Source organism: Equus przewalskii, chromosome 30, assembly GCF_037783145.1.
Source record: "Equus przewalskii isolate Varuska chromosome 30, EquPr2, whole genome shotgun sequence".
NCBI classification, from domain to species: Eukaryota; Metazoa; Chordata; class Mammalia; order Perissodactyla; family Equidae; genus Equus; species Equus przewalskii.
Genome location: NC_091860.1, coordinates 28095916 through 28118940, shown reverse-complemented (window position 1 = coordinate 28118940; position 23025 = coordinate 28095916). Strand labels below are relative to the sequence as shown.

Below are 23025 nucleotides of genomic sequence, written 5' to 3'. Positions count from 1 at the left end.
AGGAACACTGATTGACAAATACCTGCCAATTATTACTTCTCTAGAGGCTAAAAACTCTACCCACCTCACTCCACAAATGTCTATAAAATTTCTGCTATTGTATTTCATCTCCCTCCTACCCCATATCTAGGCAAATCGGTTTTTGGTTCTAATGAGTCAGAAAATATAAAAAACAGAGACTGGAGTGCGTAAGAGTCTTTAGGTAAAAAAAGTCTTTAATTTTTTGCAGAAGATGACAAAAATGCAGTACCTTTCCTTCCTAACCTATAGACTTAAGTCTAGCTGAGTATGAGTTGCTAAGCAGCATGGATGGAACCCATGCAGATGTGTCTGATCACCAACATCTGAGACCTTTCTTGTGTCATTATCTGCAATCAGGGTTTTTGGTAGAATTCAGGACAAAGGCTTCCATGTTAATATTCATCAGCAAATGGATACTCCGGGTGGTCAACAGCACTAAAATGAGAAAGAACAATGCATACATGGGGTCAATGACTCTGTTTATAGGGTGGTAGAGAAGTGATTTCTACGGAACTGTCATTAGGGTTAAGTCAAACATTTTATTTCCTGACTGGTTGTGAAGCTTGCCTTTCTTTCTTTCACAAACATAACTTGATAACAATAAAAAAATAGTGAGAAAAATTAAATCATTGAAATCATATTCTCTTCCCAGAACTGAATATACAGAACACAAAGTCAAATATTCACATATATTTCTCTCCCTACCTACATCTGTCAAAAAAGCAATGAGATAGACCACCCTTTCTCATCTCGAATCCTCAGGGGAAGAAGAGACTGATTCTGCCTTGTTTTGAACAGGAGATGTTCAGCTACATGCTCAGCACAAATCAATACTTTGGGTGATACAGGTTACTGAATGAAATTTCACCTATATTTTTAAAATTTATTAATTATTTATGAACTGTCCACCCCATACAGCATATCTAGTTAGATTTAGAAATGGAAAGAATGTCATGTAAAAATTGGGTCCCATCCCCAAGGATCTTATTGTACAATAAGGAGATCTCGTTTCAGTAAATACTCAAAGTAGAAAGTGATAGAGAAATGATTGCTTATTAATAAAATATATAATTACCTGTAAAAATTACGGAATGATTATCCGTCTCTTTCTCTCTGCATTATTTCCCTACCTTATTCTTCACTTGTCTCTATATTAGCAAGGAGAATACTATATCTATAAACATTTGAGTATTCACAACTTGCTATCATGCTATCTTGTTCCACACTTTATCACATTTGTCACTATTATGAATTAAAATTCTCCCATGCAGCAGGAATGTGTATCCCTCCTTTTCCCTCAATTACAACGAAGCTTTATTCTCAAAATTCCAGAACCTTAGAGCATGAAGGAATAGTAAAGATCTTTTAGAGGCTATAATCTCTCCAACAATGGTGCTTTTGACTCCACATTCTTCTTTTGGTTTATATTTCTCTTCTTGAAAACTTTGTCCTCTGTCTTAACATCACCATATTTCAGAAAATCTAAACCAAGAACTCCTATGGACCCAAGAATGACAGCCTTTTTGGAAGGAAATGCAGTACTTGGGTCCTGGACAAACATGCAATGCAAAGGAAGAGAGAGATTTGGAAACTTATGAAGGCCATACACTTGGCAGGATCTCATGAAGATTCCATGGTGGGCGGGGGGGGGGGGGGGGGGAGGGCACGGGCATTTCTGCTGTTGATCACAAGTTTGATGGAGAAGACTTTAATCTGATAAAGAACTGAGAAGCTGGGAGAAGAAGATGATAAACACTCTTTGGAAACATTGAATTAAGCTGCACTAGTGATATCTACAGTGTATGCCCATCGGATTCTTGTAGAAATGGGTGGCCTATGTGGAAGATGTGGATTCAGCAATGATATTAAGATTCTTGGAAAGTTCCATGGAGTGATGAGAGCAGGACGTATGTGTGTAAGTCCAAGCTGGCCCTGGCCCACTCACCCTGTGGTTGTGTCAGTAAACAAAGCTCTGGAGTGAGTCTGGGATGAGATTCTAGAAAACTCCTGTCTCATCCTTGACTTAAACTGGTCTCTTTCTTCCTGGTATGGAGGTAACTTTTAACCATCATTGTACACTCATTATCAGAAAATAAATTGAGGCAAGCACATTTACCAAAGTCACTTACATTTGTAAAGGAAGAAATCGATGATTTCGGTTTAAGCCATCTAGGTCTTTCATGTCCTCTGATGTCAACTGGAATTCAAAAACCTATCACAAAAGTAGAAGAATTTTTAAAACTTTTAGATTGCATAGTTGCCAATCTGGAAAACCCAAGCAAATAAGACTGAATGGTGCAGAGGCAATTATCAAAATGTCTTAGAAGTTTCCAAAAGTTTTTAAAGACATCAAGCAAAATACTCAAGTGGTAAAAAATATCAGGAAAATTAAATATAAGTTCTTCGCTAGATATAATATATTGAACCTGCACAAAGCTACAGACAAAAAGGAGATCTTTAAAGGACCTGAGGGAACAAAGCTGACATTACCCAAAGATATAAGGTCATGTACTTGGAAGATCCAAAAGAATTCAGAGGTAAACTGTAAAAATACACAACATAATATAGTAATTTGGGAATACAGGTGGAGTTCTATATCTAATCAATGAACAGTTAGAATGTGGAAAAAATTTTTCAGGATAATTTAAACCAATAATTGTCCAAATATTAATGATGTCATGTTCAAAAGACAGTAACTGGCTTGAAGAGGATGTTACTGTCTAAATGTGGACACTTTAAGCATCATAAAGTATGTCAGTAATGGCTAAAATGTTGAACCAAATAAATCCATAAACCCAAAGTAACATTCCAAGATAGAGATAGATAAAGAAGATATATAAATAGATATAGATAGATAGCTGGCACAATGTCAACAATTTCACAAGTGATGAATCTAAGTTACACATTAATTGCATTATTCTTTCAACTTTTCTTCTCATTTGAAAATCCTCAAAATAAAAAGTTAATAAAAGGTTATCAAAAGGATATTAAAATTACTAGTAATCTATGAAAATATCTAATAGAAGGATTATGTAAATGCCTTTGTGGATAAAGGCACAAAAATTTATTAAAAATGTATAAAGAATACCGAAATGATTAAAAATTCATATCGTAATCATAGATGGGAAATCTCAATATTATAAAGAAGTCTGTTTTCTCTGAATTCTTCTACAGTTTCAATGCAATATGAACCAAAGATTTACACTTTTACTTTTTGTGGAAGTTGATAAGTAATAGCACATTTTAATTTTACATAAAAGAACAACTAGTCAAGAATAGCCAGGACATGATTACAAAAGAAAAAGGAATGAAAAAAAAATTTACCATTCTGGAAAGCAAGAATTATTTTCCACTATAATTAGTACCAAAAAGTAAGTAGTTTAATAGAAGAGAGAGTCCAGAAATGGACTGAGGGACATTTGATATATGACAGATAGGATAGTGAAAATCTGTGGGAGAATATGGCCATTTGGATTTCCATTTAATCATATACATAATTGGGTCTATTTTCACATCATATTAAAAATCAATTCAGGTGTTTTAGAGACCCAAATTTGAATGGAAAGACAAAAACACTTTTGCAAGATTCTCTACCCCTTGAGTCCTGCCTAGCTTGTAACTTGCACTGGTAAGAAAATTTGCTAGAAGCAGCAGTGAGCTCATTCTGAGCCTAGACATGAAAAGGCTTTGCAAGTATCAACCCACTGCCTTGGGATCATGCCACTGTGATGAGATTAAGAACAGGCTAGTTGGCTATGGTCTAGTCAACTATTTGAAAAATTATATGGAACAGGGTTTATGCACCTCTGACAACAGTCAAATCAACCACCTAAAGCAGAGCTGCTTGTTTCTTCTGCATTTAACCGAAGATACATGAGACAGCACAGCCAAGAATAGCACTGCTTAGCTGATCCCAGATTAAATGTCAAACCACGGAATCATGAGCTAAATAAATGGCTTCTGTAGTAAACCTCTACACTGGAGATAGCTTGTTATACAGCTACAGCTAATGGTTTACTAATGGTCTCTCTAAAGTAAATAAAAAAACAGATAACTTAATAAAAATGTACAAAGAATTCAACACTTCATAAAATTGGAAACAAGGGTATTAAATACATGAAAAGGAAACTACGTTAGTATTCAAGGAAGTGCAAACTAAAACCACAGTAATTTGGAGACAGATCGTTGCTAAACTTTGGATGTTTGCATGCCCCCCCAAATTCATATATTGGAAACATTACCTTCACTGTGATGGTATTAGACAGTGGGGCCCTTGAGTGGTGATCAGGTCATTATAGTAGAACCCTGAGATTCATGCCCTCATAAAAGAGACTTGAGAGAGCTCCCTTGCCTCTCCTATCATGCTAGGATACAATGTGAATTCTGCAACCCAGAAAAGAGGCCTCATATGACCATGTTGGCACCTAGATCTCAGACTTCCAGCCTCTAGAACTGTGAGAAATAAATTTCTGCTGTTCATCAGCCACCTAGACTGATATTTCTCTATAGCAACCCAAATGGACTAAGAAAACCATGTAATACAATCTCTTCATTTTATTTTATTTTATTTATTTACTTTTTGAGGAAGATTAGCCCTGAGCTAACATCTGCTGCCAATCCTCCTCTTTTGTGCTGAGGAAGACTGGTCCTGAGTTAACATCTGTGCCCATCTTTCTCTCAATTCCCTAATTTTAAAATGAAGGAAATGAAATTTACTTGCACAGGGCTACAGAGCACATTTCAGAATTCATACTGGAACTAAAATCTGTTTTCTGTCCAATCTGGATTCCATCCAGCCATGCTGCCTCTCATGTTGCCACAGCAGGAGAAAACTGGTCGGAATACACATAAGGCACACATGAGTGGGAAATAACAGGTAACTCAACTGGGATCGAATATGTCTTGAGAGCCTTACAAAGAAGAACACATATGAAGGATATAATTTAGGAGGCCTATGCCCACAGCATCACTCATCACCTGCATGTTCTCTTTGATCCGCTTCTCATTGTAACTCTTGGCCAGGACCACCACCCCACGCTGTAGCAGGTAGCGAAGGGCAATCAGTGCTGGAGTTCGCTTGTACTTTTTTGCCATGGCACAAAGGACTGGATCCTCCAAGAGGACTGGGGAGTTTGGGGCAAGCCTGGAAGAAAATGCAGAGATGCTGAAGACCTGAGGCTGAGTATTCAGTTTGTTAGGAGGCTTCCCACGCAGACGAAGTAGGCCCTCTCTAGACCAGTGCTTCTCAAAAGGTGGTCCCTAGACCAGTAGTATCAGTATCATCTGGGATCCTGTTAGGAAGGCAAATTCCATGGCTTCACCAAAGACCACCTGGTTCAGAAACTCAGGTGTGGCACCTAGCAATCTGTGTTTACAAAGCCCTCCAGGACTTTCTGATCCATGCTTGAGTTGAGACTAATACTTCCAAACTCATGGGTCTTTTTCTCTTCTCCTTCTCAGTGACTGTTTTTCTTCTCTGAGTATAGCCCCAAAGAAAGGAAAAGAGTACGAAAGGAAAAAAAGAAGGAAAATACTGGGATATTTTTTAACTTTCTAAGATGTTGATAAAAATTGAGTAGACCCAAAATGAGAACTACTGATTTTATCATTACTTATAGTGTGCAATATTTCTATAGAAGTTTACAAAAATGTTTCAGATTGTAGTTTTTGTTGTTATGATAAACCTGGGAATTAAGACATTTTATCCTGATTTCAGACATAAGGTAAGTGAGGCTTAGAGAGTATATTACTAGAAAGGTGTTAATTAGTTAAAACATATCTAAATCATGACTTAAGCTTATGTCTTTTGTCTCAATTTTTGGATTATTATACATTGTAATGCAGACATTTATTATTGATTAATCTACAATAAGACACATATACTGTAAAACCATTGGTTGGGTGATGGGATGATAAAGGAGAAGCATTTCTTTTGTTCCTCCCCTCTCTCCCACAAACTTGTTGAGAGTTAATTCCAGAAAACTGAGTATGGTATGATCAAAAATATTGCATCAAAAATGTCATTTTAGGTAAACTCCTCATTGCCTTCTTTACCATCTTTTTAGACGTTGAGTCCCCAAAGCACCGTAGGCAACTAGGACAATATCTTTTGACTTGCAGAAATCCAGCAGTTTGCTCTGGTTGAGATAAGGATGACATTCCACCTGTAGAATGCCAAGAGAGAAAAGTGTCAGATTATATGAAATGGTAGTATTACTATGAAAGAGAAAGCTTCAAAAGAAAAAAAGAGCTGAATAAACAGCTGTGTAATATTCAATTTAAACTGGAAATATGAACATCAAGTAATGATTTATTTAAAAAATTATACCTCTGTTCTATAAAAGGGTGGAAAAAAAAGAAAATTAAGTTTTTGAGGACAGGGTACTGAATGGAGCATATCTTGGTTATTCAATACCATCATACTCTGTAAGGAGACATGGTCAATTTCAGATCTGGGACAAAAAAAGTACTATTTGAGCCTTGGACACCAAATTGTGCCAGAAAAGAAGAAACTACTCAGAGATTCATGATGGGATGTCTAATGGACAAAGGAACCAGTTTGCTGGGGATCCCACTGGTGACAGTTGTATAGATTTGAGAATCAAAGAGATTAAGGAGTAAAAGAAATTATAACTCATGGAGTAAATAAAACTCCACGAGTCATAGTGATGAGAGTGAGAACAAAAATCTTTGTTCTCACTGTAGGTGATTGTTACATAACTGCTTTTTGGGAACATTGATAATTAAAAGGAAGAAATTAAAAGCTTTTACCCTGCCTTATAGGAATAATTGTATTTTATCCTGACGTGAGGAGGGAATTTTCTTTTTACAATAAATTGCCAGGTGGGAAAATTAAGTAGAATGTTTAAAATTGGAAATAATTATTTGCAAATGCCAATTAAATAACTAAATCAGGGTAAAATCATTGATGGATACTCAACCTTTATGTGAAAATTTGGGGGCCATGTGACTTCCTGACTAAAATCATCACCCAACAGACTGCTGGGTAATTTCAAAGGGGAAAATATACATCTACCAAGAAAAGACCTGGCTACCACTAGTTTAACCAAGAGAACAAAACTAACACCTCTCTCAGTGGTGAGATAACAACTTGTCATGATGGGCTTCTCCTAGAGTGCGATTTGAGGGACACAGCATGCAGATGACATTTTCTTGCCAAAAAAAATTTAATCTTAATGTAATAAGGCATTCACATCTAACTTCTAATTTACAGAAACTGGGAAGAGAGAAACAAGTTATGCAATATCACAAGATAACAATGAGTTAAATACAGAATATTTGATGAAAAGCTATCTAGACATCAATGTAAATAAAAAGGATTGAGTGACCATTTGAAGGTAAGAGAGCTTAGGAAACATGGGTCAAAGTAATACGTGGCCCACAGTTGGCTCCTGATTAAAAAGAAGATCTATAAAAGACATTGGGAAAACCAGAGGGACGCTTGAATATAGATTGGATATTAGATCATATGCTTTCCGAGGTCTCTAGGGGTGAACTGTCATGTCTACAGCTTACTTTGAAGGTCTCAAAAATATTGCACATACTTAGGCAGATATATCCACATATATATATATATTTGGTAAAGTGGCAAAACGTGAAAAATTGCTGATATAGAAAGGAAAACATGGATATCCTCTACCATACTCTTAACTTTTCTGAATATCTGAAAATTTTCATAATAAAAATTGAGAGTAAAACTAATGCTAGAATCACATGAAAATTTTTGAGATTTGTAAATCAAAATCATGGGGCTGTATCACTATATAAGTGATCACTTACAACTTTTTAAACTACAATTTCTAGTCGAAGACTTTTCCTCCTTAACTCCAAGTTGCACGTTGAGTACTTAATGGTAAATAAGACACTCATAGATGTAAAAGTACTACATGATACCAGTTACATGAGGAATCTAAAATAGTCAAACTTTTAGAGTCAGAGATCAGAATGGTGGTTGCCATGACCTGGGAGGAGGGAGAAATCGGGAGTTGCTAACTGTGGGCATGAAGTCTCTATGCAAGACGACTAAGTTCTCGAGATCTGCTGTACAACATTGTCCCAACAGTTAACTAACTTTTATTGCATTGTATACATAAAGATTTGTTAAGTAGGTGGATCTCATGTTAAGAGTTCTTTCCACAATAAAATAGGAACAGATTTAAACAAAGTAAGAGCACAGAGTCAGACACAGAACACTGTGTCTAAACAGTTAATTTGAGGGTAGAAATTGTTGAGGAGAACCAAACTAAGAATGAGTAAATCAATGAGTTGGCTCTATGTTCCTTCTAAATGTTCCTGAGTGTTGATTTTGTCCACCATTAGCATCCAGTAAACCAGTAACTTCATCCCTCTAGCCTGGATGACTTTCATACTCTCCAGTTAATTTTTTTTGTATCCATGCTTCCTATTAAAAGACTCCAAGAGGACGCATTCAGGCCTTGAAATCCCACAAAAACCCCTAACACCTACCTCATCTTATTTTCACTCTTTCCTTACTTACTGTCCATTCCATGTTTGCATGGCCTTCCTTCCTGTAAACAGTTCTCTCCAAATCACTTTCACCAATCCCATCTCTGGACATCCCTTACAGCCCAGGGAAATGTCACCTTCCATGTGAGGTCTGGTAGATATTCCAGCCATCTGTCACCTCCTTTACCTTCTGTAAATTTGTATGCGCAATTTATCATTAAGGTCTGGTCACTTTTTTCACTAAGACTTTAGAAAACAGAGATACAGTTATGGGTTCTATTCACACCCTAGTAGATAGAAACTCTACTACTCTCTAGAATCTTCTGTTCAGTAGGGATAAGATGAATAATAGCAGGGGAAGCCAAATAGACATCTGGCAATAGTGCAAGAAGGAGATGAAGAACAGAAAGGTGAGGAGGCCAAGTGTACTCACCTGGTTGCAGACAGGCTTGTACTTGAGCCCTGGCTTGTTCAGGATCATCTCCAGCTGCCTACGGTTAAAGTTGGACACCCCAATGGACTTGGCCAATCCTGCATCCTTACACTTCTCCATGGCCTGGGGAAGAAGAGATGGTGACGGGTCATTTGTTCAAAGAGCTATAGATCAAGAATAAATGCAAGGAGAATTTGTTAAAAGGAACAACTGTCAAGAAATGACAATGAAGCAAATAGGCATGATTACCAAGAAAAGGCAAGATAGTAAACTAAATAAGGAGGAAGGTAGTGACAGCAAGAATAAGAATTATTGTCTTCTTGGAAAAATGTGACAGACTATTACATGTTGAAGAGATGCTTATCCTCATTGACCCAAATTATTCTGCCCTACTCCTCACTATAATCATTTCAGTAATGATTTCCTGCACACTACCACAGCATACCAGCTCTTTTAAAGTTTATGAATGGCTGAATGTGAAGACGCAGAGCCAATTCTCATAAGTGGAAGAAATGAACCAGATTCCCCCTCTCCTGGCCTCCTCCTCCGTTTTCCCTCCTCCAAGCACTCACCTCCCATGTGGCACAGAGATCCACTGTGTCAAATATTAATTTTCCATGTTCATCTTCTGGAAAAAGTTCTTCCCCTGGCTGAATAGAAGCAGTCATTTTAGTGATATCACACAATAATTTTTTCACATTTAGCACACTGCCAGGTACATCTAGGGCCAGGACACTAAACCTCCTTCAGTTAGGTGGTGCAACATTCTAGATACTAATACTTGCAAAATGACTTGCATATGGAGTTGTAAGGAATGTCTTTAGGAGACAGGCTTCCTCTATTCTCTTACACTGTCACGTGTTTGAACAAATACTATGTTCATAGGCCCTAATGAGAACTCACAAGGACTTATGTTACCTTTGTCAGTCCCCTATATTTTAATCTTGCAAAAGGCCTCCCTTGCACTTGGATAACAGTAAGTTACACACGACATTTCCGGAATAACTCCCACTCTTCATCCAGGCTATAATGAGTTTTCCTTATCCTTCTGAACATCTGATAGTCTAAGGGAAGACACATGAACCAAATAGAGTCATTCAAGTTTCTCTTCAGGAATAATATGGATGCCAGAGGATCCACAGATGCTCTCAAGTGTTAATGACCATCATGCTTGAATTGCCCCAAGTCTATATTTGTCACCAGTGGAAAATGTTGAGATAAATAAAGCTAACCAATAGTAAGGCAAAGTTACGAGATAGAGAAGAGGAGATATTTCTGAAGGCTATTCCAAGTCCTTAAATTTATCCATGGCTTTGACATCCAATTTACATAGTCTAATAAATTCTTTTGCATAGGATAGCTTGAGTATCTTTCTATAATTTAACATCAAGAATTCTACATAATGTAGTCCTTGATGGCTAAGTGAAGTCTATTTACCAAAATTCCACTGGGGAAATAGCCAATGGTGTAGGTAAGGTATTGCAAGTCCCTATGAAGGCTGCTAGTTTTAGACTCACCCAGAGGGAGTACCATCAAATTTGCTTTCAACTTTAAATGGTGAGAGAGGAGATCAACTCATTATGCCCAAGTGTAACATAGTTTCATCGCTCATCACAGCTGCATGAAACTGTGTTTGTGACATCGCCACTCTAATCAGGACTGCATTTGAACATGCCTATTTTTATTTCCTCAAGTTTTTGAGACAAACAATTTGAGATTATTGAACTGTTTTCTCTTTGAGGCATGGAAAAGAATTTAGGGATTCAAAAAAGGTCAGTAAAATGCTAACCAGGAATTATTATTTTGAGGATTCTTCTCTAGTGTAATAATTCCTGCATTCTTCCAAGAGATATCTTAACCATCCATGCAAACTGATCAACATTCTGACAGAAGAAGTGGAATAGGTGTCACTGCACGAATTGCCCACCTTCAGCGCTATTGGAAAATGAATGATATAGAGGTCAACATAGTCCAGTTGAAGATTTGTCAGAGATTTTTCCAATGCTGGCCGGACCAACTCGGGTTGAAGGAAAGTCAGCCAAAGCTGCAGAGGTTAAAGAATGGAAGTTGTGTTGGGTTAATATTTTAGTCAGTTTTGTTTTTATTGTTTCACCTAAAAGTTAGACATTTTTCTACTTTGGAAACTGATGATAACAGAGGACAAATACTTTTTTCTTTCTTGGTTCCCTTTCATTTTTTTTTAATTAATGCATGCTGTTTTATTTTTTTAACTTTTTTTTTTAAAGATTGCCACCTGAGCTAACAACTGTTGCCAATCTTCTTTTCTTTTTCTTTCCCAAAGCCCCCCCGCTACATAGTTGTGTGTTCTTGTTGTGAGTGCCTCTGATTGTGCTATCTAGGACGCTGACTCAGCATGGCCATTCCATGTCTGCTCCCAAGATCCAAACCGGTGAAACCCTGGGCCGCCGAAGTGGAGCACACAAACTTAACCACTTGACCCCGGGGCCAGCCCCCTTGGGTTCACTTTTGACCTTACTTACCCATAGAAACTCTATTATTTGTTTGCATTTATCATCAGCACACCCACTGACAACAAAATGAAATGACTCAGATAAGAAGTGTTATCAAATAATAACCGTGCCCATTTTCTGAATTCTGTTTGATGGAGTTTACAAAGCCATTGACAAACACTGCCTCATTCTATCAAACATTCAATCCAATGGGAAATTCTTAGTATCCATTTTGTTTAGATAACTGTAGGGGAAAAGGGCTATGAACATATTAATAGGGGCTGGATACAGTTCAAATTACTTTAGCTATATCTTGTTTAATACAGTGAGCTCCTCTTATAATGCTTTCTCTTACAGATGAAGGTGAGAACTGATAATACGGAATGTTAAGAAATTTTATTAAGTCATCAGATGATGAGGAAAGCCATAGGCTGATCACTGTTCTGTCTCATTCAGTAGTCCATGTTAAATCACAATGATATGATCTAGGGCTCTGAAAAGTACAGTGACTTTAAAATCATAAAATTTGAACAGAACAATCATGAGAAAGCCATCATCTTTTTTCGACATTAGAGCTAACACATGAATATATGCGAAAAAAGTTGTATGAATAGGCACAATTCGCCAAACAACTACTGGTCCAGTAACATATTTGTCACCTCAACACAATCACCTTCACACATGAGCATTCAACAAAAACCACAAACACAGCACCTTTGAAGTGTAGAATATGTCTTCTCTCTTCACAGTGCCATCTTCAATTTTGCTTCGGATGGCCTGTCCAACCTCCTTTTCATTATTGTATGAATAAGCAGAATCAATATGGCGGAACCCAGCATCTATAGCTAGTTTGGTGACCTCAACAGTTCTGCTCTTAGGAACCTAGAGGAACAACCAAAGGTAGTAGTTGTATATCCACATGATTGAGAGAAAGCTAAGGCATAAAGTTTGGACTTCCTAAGAGTAAACATTTCCTAGTGTCTTAGGTTACTTCTGCACGTGTGGTGATGAACACATTGCAGTTTGCCTTGGTCTTTCCCGGTAAGTAATAAAAGTTGGGCATCTTAGGAACTTCTAAAATCCAAGGTAATCACTGGTTGGTCACTAGCCCGATGGTTTCCATGAACTCCCACAGTTTCAGTGATTTATGGAAAGGACTCACAGGACTCAGCACAGAGTTGCAGTCATGGATATGATTTAAATTATGCTTGGTTGTTAAGCTCAGTCAACAAAAGGAAAAGGCATATGAAACAAAGTCTCAAGAAACAATGTGATAGATTCGAAGAGTCCTCTATCAGTATAGTCAGACAGAACATGGTAAATAAAAATTGTATGAAAATAAAAAGGTATACATCGTGATGTTCTCATACGCATACACATTGTGAAATGATTACCACAATTAAGCTAATTAACATATCCATCACACCTCCTAGTTAACTTTTTTGTGTCTGGTGAGAACACTTAAGATCTCATCTCTTAGAAAATCTCAAGAATATAGTATATTATTATTAACTATAGTCACCATGCTGTATATTAGTTCCCCAGAATTTATTCGTCTTATAACTGAAAGTTTGTACCCTTTGACCAACATATCCCCATTTTTAGGCTGAAAAATATTCCATTTCTCTTTAAGTATTTCAGAAGCTTTCTCTTTTCAATGACATTGCAAGAAACTAGATAGTTGGTCTAACTGTCCTCTGCGTGTCATGCTCCTTCCTTAGGTGCACAGGCATTCAGAAGTTTACTGAAGCTGGAGCTTCTGGGATAGCCTTGACCCTTCTCTCCCCTTCATTCCACTTTGTACTACAAAGTAAAGAAGTCCTGCAATCTGTCTCCAAAATGTTCCTTTGAATATTATCTTCCATTTTATAGATGAGAAACTGAGACTTAAAGTTTAAGATCTAGTCGCTTGTCATACAACTAAATAGTCTAAAGACAAAATTGGAAGGTAAGCTTCTGGCTTTCAGTCTCGAGTTTTGTCTACTTTGTGCCCCTTATGTACAAGGCCCAACTCTAACTATTGCTTCAATCAAAATTACGTTAACTAGAACAAAGAATTGAAACCTTGCCTTGGAAGACTGTAGCATATTCCCTCAAATGATATTATATTTTCCATTTGTGATAAATTCCCAAAAGTAGCAGAAGTGTGAGGGAAACTCTAGGTGGATTATTTGTTGCTCAGCACTTGGCAGGCTACCCCACAGCAGAACAGCAACTCTGCCACATAATTTGTCATTCACCTCTTCTTCAGGAATTTTTATCACAATATGTCTCTGGATAATGTATTCCTGGTGGGAGGGAAGATTTCTTGAGTTGCAGAAATACACAGAGAAACCACTCACTTGCAATCACCTTCAAAGCAAAGCAGCCAACAGTCAGTGTTCTTGACTGCTGAGTTTCACCTCTTTTGCCAATCTGGGAGATAGATAGAAACTGGAGGAAAACCCAGAATAATCTGTAGGTGACCACACGTTCAGGCCCTGATGCAGAGCGAACACTGACTATGTTATCTCTTTTCATAAGGAATGGTTCTAGCCTGGTTACAAAACCAAGTGAGCCTCCAGGAGTCACACAAGAACTCAATGACTTGACAACCAAGGTTGGCTTCCACTTATGCCAAGTCTATTTTGTTTGGAACCCTCAACCCCAAACAACTATTTTTACCTCTTCTGGTGCATAGGTGCCAAATCCCAGTACGGGAATCACGTGGCCATCATTTAGTTTCTCACACCAACCCTTGGGATCCATTGCCTGTTGCTCCTCTGTCTAAGCAGACTCTCTTCTATTCTTCTGCCTTCGCAGATCATATGTATAACAGGAAGGTAACACGCAAGTCCACAGTCCAATTGTTAGTCAATGTATGGTAGGAGGAGCAAGGTTAAAGCAGTTGTCCATGGAGTGAAATAGAAGTGAAAACAGTTAACTTGTTTCTCTGGTTTTTATTAAAGTGTAAACTTAATGAATTATTATATAGTGATAAAGAAATCATTAATTTTTTACTCAGTACAAGTATATATTTTTATCAAGATCCATATACATTAGTAAATTATTACAAGTGATTTGCTGAACAATTATTGACCATGTGTTAGACTAGAAATCCCCAGATACCACTCCGTTTTTTGTTTTGGCCATGATGAAGCCACTTGTTGATCATACATCATTTGAAACAATTAAGTATTTTACACCATACACACACACAAACACACGTACACACACACACAATTTAGAGGAATGATTAATGAGCATTTTTCAAAAAGATGACCTTCGAGAAAGGATCAAAAATTTAAATTGAAAGAAACTGCCTTTTTGTTTTCTCATCAAAATATTTCTTTCTTTTATTTGCTTTATAAGAAGAATATCCAGTCCTAAGAAGGATGCAATCCTGAAAAGTGTGCCAAAAACATTATGGAATTATGATTACCAGAGTTTTTGGATACGATTTGCAGCAAGAAAACAGAATCTTAGGGTGTTTATTACGTCGTTTATCCTGTTACATAACACTTAGGAAACTATCATGATTCACTGCCAAAAAAAACCTGATGAATATTTTATAAAATTTATTATCTAATCACATTCACGAAAGAAAAAAATTTAAACAACTTAAATTACAATAAACTTTGGAAGAGTTAGGGAAATTATGATGCATTGGTACAATGGAACTTTATGAAGCCATTGAAAATTGAACAAATAGAGTGATTTCAGCCAAATGATGGACTAGGAAGCTCTGAGTTCTCCCGTGGAAACAGAAGGAAACAACCATAAACCGGCCAAAATAACCTTATAAGAGCTCATGAAAACAGTCAAACAAAGGTCTACAGCAACAAACTGAACACTCAGTTAGGAGAAAGACAGATTCAAAGTGGTAGAAAATTTCATCATATTTTTACTCACCTTTGCCCTCCTCTTGCCTGGCACACTGTAGGTTTGATCTGTAAGAGGGACCTGCCTTTCCCAGTTACCTCTCTCAAATTGGGTGATCATAAAAGATCTTACTTGCAATGTTCTAAGCTATGTGGAGGCTGTCTGAAAGACTGCTGTATGTATTGCCTAGCTCTAAGCTTGAACTGAAAAGCAGCTGGATGGGCTCATTACAACTGCAGGGAGACTATAAGAACATAGGTGCCACGGGCAAGAGATTAAGATTGAAGATGCAGAATAGACCATATAAAGCTCTGAGGAGAAGCTTGGGATATTAGTACGTTCAAAAACCAGCCATGTATTCAGAGGAATTAAAAAATCCACATACCGGCCAGGCACGATGCATGCTCATGAAAGTGGTGAATACACCTTCAGCTTTCATGTTTGGTTTATCCCAAGTCTAGAAGCATGCCAAGCTAATAAGTGAAAGATTGTCAGGACAGAGAAAAAATCTGAGAGGAGTAGGAGTAGTGGCAGTTTTTTCAAATGCACAATTAAACACACACAAAAAACAAAACCATTATCAACCACAAAGGAAAATAAATTTGCTGAAACTGTTCCTGAAAAAACATAGGCCTTGGGCTTTAATAGACAAAAGTGTTTGAAGACAACTGTCTTATACATGCCAAAATTGCTAAAGCAAACATTTGAAAATAAACCAACGGAAATCAGGTAAAGCATATATTAATAAAATGATAATATCAAAAAATATATGGAAATTATGGAGCCTAAGGAACAGAAAGAAAAAAATAGGGAAATGTGAACAGACCCTAAAGGAGTTGTAGGACACCATCTAGAGGACTAATATATGCATTATCAGAGCCCCAAAAGAAGAGAGAGAGAATGGCACGGAGATTATTTGAAGAAATAATGAACAAACACTCCCTAAACTGGATGTAAGACATGAGTAATCAACAAATCCAAGAAATTCAAAGAATTATCAGTAGAATAAACTCAAAGATATCCACCCCCACAAATGTTATATTCAAACCATTGAAAAACAAAGACAAGAGACTATCTTGAAGCAGCAAAGGAAGTAGGACTCAGTAAGTACAAGGGATCCTGGATAACATTATCAACAGATTTCTCATCAGAAACCATAAGGACATAAGTTAGTGAGATGATGTATTAAAAGTGCTATAACAGAAATAACCTACCTGTCAACCAACAATTCTATATCAGGTATAAACGTCTTTAAAAAATGAGAGGTTAATGAAGACGATCTCAGATAAACAAAAGCTGATAGAATTTATTACCCTTGGAACTGACAAGAAATGTAAAGGGAGTCATTCATGTTCAAATGAAAGGAAACTACACAATATCTCAAAGCTGTATGGAGATATAAATACCTCAGTCAAAGGTAAACATGTGGGCAAACATAAAACCATCTACTTTCGGACTTTCGGTTTGTACCTCTACTTTTTCATTTCCACAAGATTTAGAAGACGAATGCATAAAACTAATTATGCATCTATGTTAAAATGTACACAATGTATGAAGATGAAATTAGAGACATCAATAACATAAATTGAGAGAGGTAAATGGAGCTTTAGGAGTAGAGATTTTGTATGGCATTGCAGTTAATTTGGCCTCAATTCAAAATAGATTGGTATAGCTTTACAAAGTTATCTGTAATCCCCATGGTAACAACAAAGGAAATACCAATAAAATATACACAACTGAAAATAAGAAGGACATCAAAACATGTCATCCAAACAAAAATGCTCTAAATGCCAAGGAAGGTAGTAATGGAGGAAATAAGAGACTTAAGTCATATATAAAAAAATAAAAATCTAAGTCTTCCCTATCAATAATCCTTTAATGTAATAAACTCCCCCAATCAAAAGGAAGAGATGGCAGAATGGATTTCAAAAAACAGAATCAAGTATATGGTTTCTATAATTGACTCACTTTGGATCTACGGACACAACTAGTTTTAAAGGGAAAGATGGTGAAACATAGTCTACATTTATGGTAACCAAAGAGAGCTGGCATGGCTATACCAGTAACAGATAAAAAAAAAAATTAAGACAAATGGTGACAAGAAACAAAAAGGATATTATGTATGGATAAAAGGGCCTGTCCACCAAGAATATAGAACAATTATAAATGTAAATGTACCAAACATCTAACCTCCAAAATACATGAAACCCACATTGACCGAATTGAAGGGAGAAACAGATGCCAACACAAAACTAGTTGGAACCTTTATTATCACACTTTCAATAATGGATAAAACATCTAGACAGAAAATCAATAAGGAAATGAAAAGTAAAGTACTAAGAATAATTGTGAACCAGAAAAAAGGAGGAATCCTAGTGAAATGGAAAATTCCTAGACACACGTAACCTACAAAGACTGAATCATGAAGGAATATTAAACATGAGTAGACTATAACTTTTAAGGAGGTTGAATCAGTAACCAAAATGTCTCAACAAATAAATGCCCAGGACCAGATTGCTTCAGTAGTGAATTCCACCAAGCATTTAGGGAAGAATGAACAACCGTTCTTAACTTCTGCAGAAAACTGAAGAGCAAAGACTACTTCCTAATTCATTCTATGAGGCCAGCATGACCTTGATACAAAGACAGACAAAGATACTATAAGAAACCAACTAAAGACAAATATTCCATATTGTTTGAGAATTAAAAATTGACAAATATATGAAAATAAAATCATGTTCATAAATGAAAGACAATATTAGGATGGGAACACAAATCAAAGTGATGTATACATTCAAAAGATTCTTTATATGTATCCAAACAGCGAGGTATAGCTCCTTTCTTCTCACAGTTGATCTTCTGCACTACATGTAATGACCCTATAAAGAGCCATGAGGTTAGAAGTCCCAAGGATCTTCCACAATCAGTTAGGAGGTGTCCAGAATAGGGTGGCCCCAGTGACTACCTCAAATTTGGGATCATGAGAATGATCGCAACTATATAGACCACCAATTGAGGACATGGAGATCAAGAATATACTGGTGGATATTCCACAGCCTGACCTCCCTGTACCCTCTCGTTGTGGATGTTATTTGAATTTCACCTGCGGAATTTTCTCCATCATTCACCCCTCATTATTCACATCCCCTGCCATCGGTCCCATTTAAGCCATTCATTCAAGTGGCAGGTTTCCTATAGAATGCTGTTAAATCTGAATCTCCAGACAAACTCAAGGGTAATTATAGTGTTGCTAGTAGCAATTTTAGGTTTCCTGTTTCTCCGTTTTAAATAACTCAACATCCCCCTATGCAATGGCGTTTTTTCTAACAATTCCCTTTTCAAAACTTTGCTCCAGTCACACTGCATTCTGAGCATTAGCTTCTGAATACACGTAGGAAGGAAGCACTGGTTGGGATGAGGAACACTATACTTATTATCATTTTGATAAACATATTAAATATGTCTGGATTAATATTAAAATTGTTGCTATCATTCTCTATGCTTTCACAGACATAAATCTTGGTGCATTTTCCATGTGTTTGGAAGAGTTGGTGGCTGTTCTTTTAATTTCTGAAAAGAAGGAAAGATCAAAGTTTCTGTTCTCTTTATTTTTTGAGAAATTATAGTGTGGGTAGAACAGATTTGTTCCTCCTTAGCAATATTGATAAGTGTTTCCAATATTAAATATAGACAAGAGCATATTTTAGGACTGCCTTAAAAATAATGAATATTAGTTGACTGTATGCAAGAATTAGAGTAGAATAGTATTAGATATAATTTCTAATTGAATAGAAGAGGTGGAATTTCTGATTAGAGCTTTGTTGAAGATGACGAAATAAGGTCAGTTCCTTGAACTACAACCTGTGAAAGAGAAAAGATATGGCTTTGCAGGGACTAGTGGTAAGCTGGTTTGCCATTCTTGCCAGTTCCAAGGTCGGAGACACACAACTTCAACCAATTAAGCAAAGCCCCCCTACCCAACCCCTAAACACCAGAGATAAGGTGCTTTGTTGTGTTCTGAATTGGTAAGACTTGGACCTCATCCCAACAAGTGCCTCCTTCCTATGGTTATTCAGAATGTAATACTCAGAATGTAATATATCTGGGGCAAAGCTTAGAACAGGAAATCTTCATACAAGAGCCCATTGCATTGGGCATATTAAATTACCTGTAAAGAGAGAAGCATGTGACTGTTCTTCTATGGCTGACATCAATGTGACTCTACTAACCCACTTCTCCATACACTCCCTTCATTATCTGTATAATGTTTATAAATTTATAAAGTTTATAATTCCTTCCAGGCTACGTTGACATCATCCCTGTTCATGTACGCAACTCAAACTTCTCAGTGTTTTGGTGTCCTCAGCCTGAGAGTTTCTACTTGTACCTACACTGCACAAGGTAACTACTACCACATTTACTTCTTAGAACTGCTTCATCTCTGAAATCTTAATTTTAACACATTCCACTCTGATCACTTCTCTTACTCTGCAGCTTCTACTACACCTCAATCCAACAAGTCATTGATTCATGGACAGTCTTAATCACTAAGTCTTTTTTTTCTCCTTTTCATCCTTTCAGTTCCCATAGAAGTTTACGTATCAGATTAGGTTAAGTAAGAAACTGAACTGAAGTCAAATCAGACTCCACTCATTCTTCCTACATTTCTCCTTTAAACAGATTTACTTCTGCATGAGGCCTCCTTTTTCTTTCTCATCTTGGTCTATCCTTGTAGCAGTCCTACAGGGTGACAATCAAGACACGGGTAATCCAAATGAGAGGAGAAAATCCACCATAGCCTGCCAAATGTGGACTGCTCAAAGAGGTTTCCCTTGTGTTAAAAAATTATCCTTTTTACATTTCCCAGGCCATGTTGCAAGAGCATTAGCAGTTGCCCATGAATAACTAAAAACATGAACTTCAAGTATGTCTGTCTTCAGGGCATTTTAGGAGGCCCAAGTGGAGAGGTTTCAACCCTGCCAACTGAGCAGCGCCCTCTGTCCAATCCTGGTCAGGGATGTGCTTGAGGCCAGTGGAATGCCACCAGTAGCCTGTAAGCTCCATTCCATGTAATGTTTCACTGAACATAGAGTTTCCTTTACCTGATTCACAGGAGGTCCAATTACTGGAATGCCAGGATTGTGGTATTGAAACAGGTGTACTATTGAAAGGACACCCGATGAGGTCATGGAAGTTAAAACTCAAAACCACTTCCTTGAAGGGAAAAAAGCAGGGGTTTTATCTGGGGTTTGAGTTTTGAGAGGGGGAGTGTGTGCTGAAGTTTTGAGAAGGGGTGGAGGAGCATATGTCCTTGCTGGTCGATGCCTTCTCACCAGCCTGTATTTGACCTTGAAAATGGAATTACTCTTCTCTTGACTATCTGGAACTTTCCTGGTTTGTTTTCATCTTCAGTGTGTGTTTTGCCTTGTGAGGCTGAATCTTGATGTCTGCAGCTTGAATTCATGAGAAAAAACAGCTGGATCGTATACTAAGGAGAGACAGAAATACCTGGTTAGTTCTAAACAACAGTTGATTATACTGAGTATTCTCAGCCGCTGTTAACAAAGCTCATCTCAAAGGTTTCACTCTAGGGAAGATTTTAGTTCCTTCCTTCTCAGTTTAAATCCCCACTGTCTTATACTCATTCGTCAATTTCAGGGAATCTGGATGAAGACCATGCTAACTACTTCCTGCTCTAAAAGGGTGAAGATCAGGGTAAGAGTAATGAAATTCTTTCACATTTATTTTTAAATACTTTTGGGTTCCGTTTGGGAGAGTGAGATATGCTTTGCATGACTAAAATTTTACTCCTCTGATGATGGCTTTGGAACAACACTTATGCCCACATATTATGATTATACAGGTGACAACAAAGATTAACAAAATGCACAGCCAAAATTTGAGTATCTTCTCCATAATAGACCTTAATCTTTGGGGAATCGAGGACAAGAGGCCTGTGAACCAATCAAGGTTATTACCTAGAACCTCAGCTGAAATAGGACGTAGCCAAGTAGCCTGCTGTCTAATAGTCCAACAAGTAAGGTAAGAACCAAGGAGCCACTTGTTACTTATCTTTAGGAGACTTATGAACAGCAACTTGTGGTCTAATAGAGGTTCATTTGTCCATTCAGAATTCCCTCCAGGTCTTTTGGACATCTTTAGAATGTAGGAAGTGTCTACCAAAATTAGGCCTATAGTGTGTAAGCAAGAAACCAGGTATTTAATAAGCAGCATTTACAGAAACAGGCATGAAGAGTGTCCAAACATGGGCTGTCAAGATGTTCTGTCTTCAGTTTACAGCAAGCTGTCCAGCTTCACTTTGCAAGCCTTCAGGGAAAAAGGTGGTCCCAGTTCTCAATGATTCCAAATGAAAAGGATGGAACAAATTGAAAACATTAAGTTGGAGCAGGTATTTGAGGATGCCTGAAGATGTCAGTGTCCAGTCCAGTTTACATATAGAAAACAAAAAACTCAGACACAATTAACAGAACCTGCATCCAACATCCACAACTGTGTAGTATACTTTCTAATGAAACATATTTTTTCTCTCTAAAATCACCCTCATTTTTTCCAGAAATAGCAAAATTAAGAGGAATGGGTTTGCAAAATGTCTAATTTCAATAAACTTGGGCCAATTATTTACATAAGCACAACAAGAATAAGAATTGATCATATAGGCTCTTTTAAATTTGCTTTGATGGAACTTTTTATAAGGAATCTCAGACTGAACTTTAAAGGCCTCTCATGGTCAGGAAAGCCAAGCCAAGGACTTGTCATCAGACTCTGCTGGAAACTACTATCAATTTGGGTCAATTCTTCTCTTTTCAAGGTCCCCAAAATACTCTGAGGTTTTTGAAGCTGCCCTGAAAGTGACCTTCTTTATTCACCTGGTAAGGCTTCTGGGAATCCTATAAGCAAGGCACCAGACCACTATTTCCAAGTGCCTTTACTTGTTCCATAACATAAATTGTTGTACCACAAAGCTGTATGGTAATATCTGAGTCTATGCATGTTTCTCTCACATGACATTCAAATCAAGGCCTTGGTAATATAAGCAGAGTTTTTAATTGCATCCAGAATGTGTGTATACAAGATAGCAAAATACATGTTTTAAATAAAGAAGGTATAAAAAATAGAGTTAATTTTGTTTGTTTTGTTAAGAAATATAAATTTGTCCTAAAGCACTAGGAAATAAAAAAGGAAAGAAAGCATGAGACAAATTCTTAATGTAAAAATTAAATGACAAAAGTTTTGTAGAAGTAAAACCCTGAGGAGTTTTATGCATGATCTAGTTGGATAATATTGAAGCGAATTTAGCTAAATAAATGTTTCAATATCAAATGTTATCTGATGTAAAATTAGAATTTGCCTTTCTCTCAATTAAATAGATTATTTTCTTGAACCTTTGGTCTGCTCTTGATAAAGATGTTATAAAAGTTTTTTTCCCCTCTTTTTGAGAAAGTCTATCTAAAAGACAGAAAATCTGTGTTTAGTAAAATAGTTTCCTGTGTTCAAAAAGACTGAGGTCTCTCCAGTAAGATTTTTATTTGGCTGTTTCTGTTCCTACTTTGATTCAATGGATAATTAAGCCTTGTTTCCTATTTGACCAAGTGTTTTAAAAGCGTTTGATATTTTTGACACACTTACCCCCAAATTAAAGTATTTCTTTTGACTTAAAAAGGAACTTTGAGAATTTCCAGTCTGCACTAGAACTTGTAAGAAATTTGTTCTTTCATTCTATAAAGAGAAAAT

The 23025-nt window shown here is 36.9% G+C and overlaps 2 protein-coding genes across 5 annotated transcripts in view; both read right to left on the bottom strand.

The window, feature by feature from the left end:
• Positions 1–197: 197 nt before the first annotated feature.
• Positions 198–16164, bottom strand: LOC103556096 (aldo-keto reductase family 1 member C23-like protein). Of its 3 annotated transcripts, none has more exons than XM_008528226.2 (10): positions 15304–16164; positions 14077–14206; positions 12127–12294; positions 10869–10985; positions 9514–9591; positions 8942–9064; positions 6076–6185; positions 4999–5164; positions 2151–2233; positions 198–456 (listed from the first exon to the last, which is right to left on the bottom strand). In XM_008528226.2, the coding sequence occupies exons 2-10, from the start codon at positions 14158–14160 to the stop codon at positions 414–416; spliced, it is 972 nt and encodes a 323-aa protein (XP_008526448.1). In that variant the 5' UTR covers positions 14161–14206; positions 15304–16164; the 3' UTR covers positions 198–413. The 3 variants fall into 3 exon arrangements, with proteins under 3 accessions (XP_008526448.1, XP_070458060.1, XP_008526591.1); XM_070601959.1 differs by having other exon boundaries at positions 15659–15741; XM_008528369.2 differs by having other exon boundaries at positions 14077–14202; positions 15304–15691.
• A 1354-nt stretch (positions 16165–17518) lies between these two features.
• The window catches only part of LOC139073271 (aldo-keto reductase family 1 member C23-like), a 53357-nt gene continuing 47850 nt past the window's right edge, over positions 17519–23025 (bottom strand). The window contains exon 11 of one of the 2 annotated variants that reach the window (XR_011535167.1): positions 17519–20761. The gene's annotated coding sequence lies outside the window, so the exon portion shown is untranslated. Of the gene's footprint in view, positions 21465–23025 lie in introns of both variants that reach the window. The other variant, XR_011535166.1, reaches the window with a different exon arrangement.

Coding starts and splice junctions, on each gene's coding strand:
- LOC103556096 (XM_008528226.2), bottom strand. CDS start 14,160: ATGGATCCCAAGGGTTGGTGTGAGAAACTAAATGATGGCCACGTGATT. Junction 9,065..9,513: donor ATCTCTGTGCCACATGGGAG/GTGAGTGCTTGG, acceptor CTTCTTCCCCAG/GCCATGGAGAAGTGTAAGGA. Junction 6,186..8,941: donor ACAAGCCTGTCTGCAACCAG/GTGAGTACACTT, acceptor GGCATTCTACAG/GTGGAATGTCATCCTTATCT.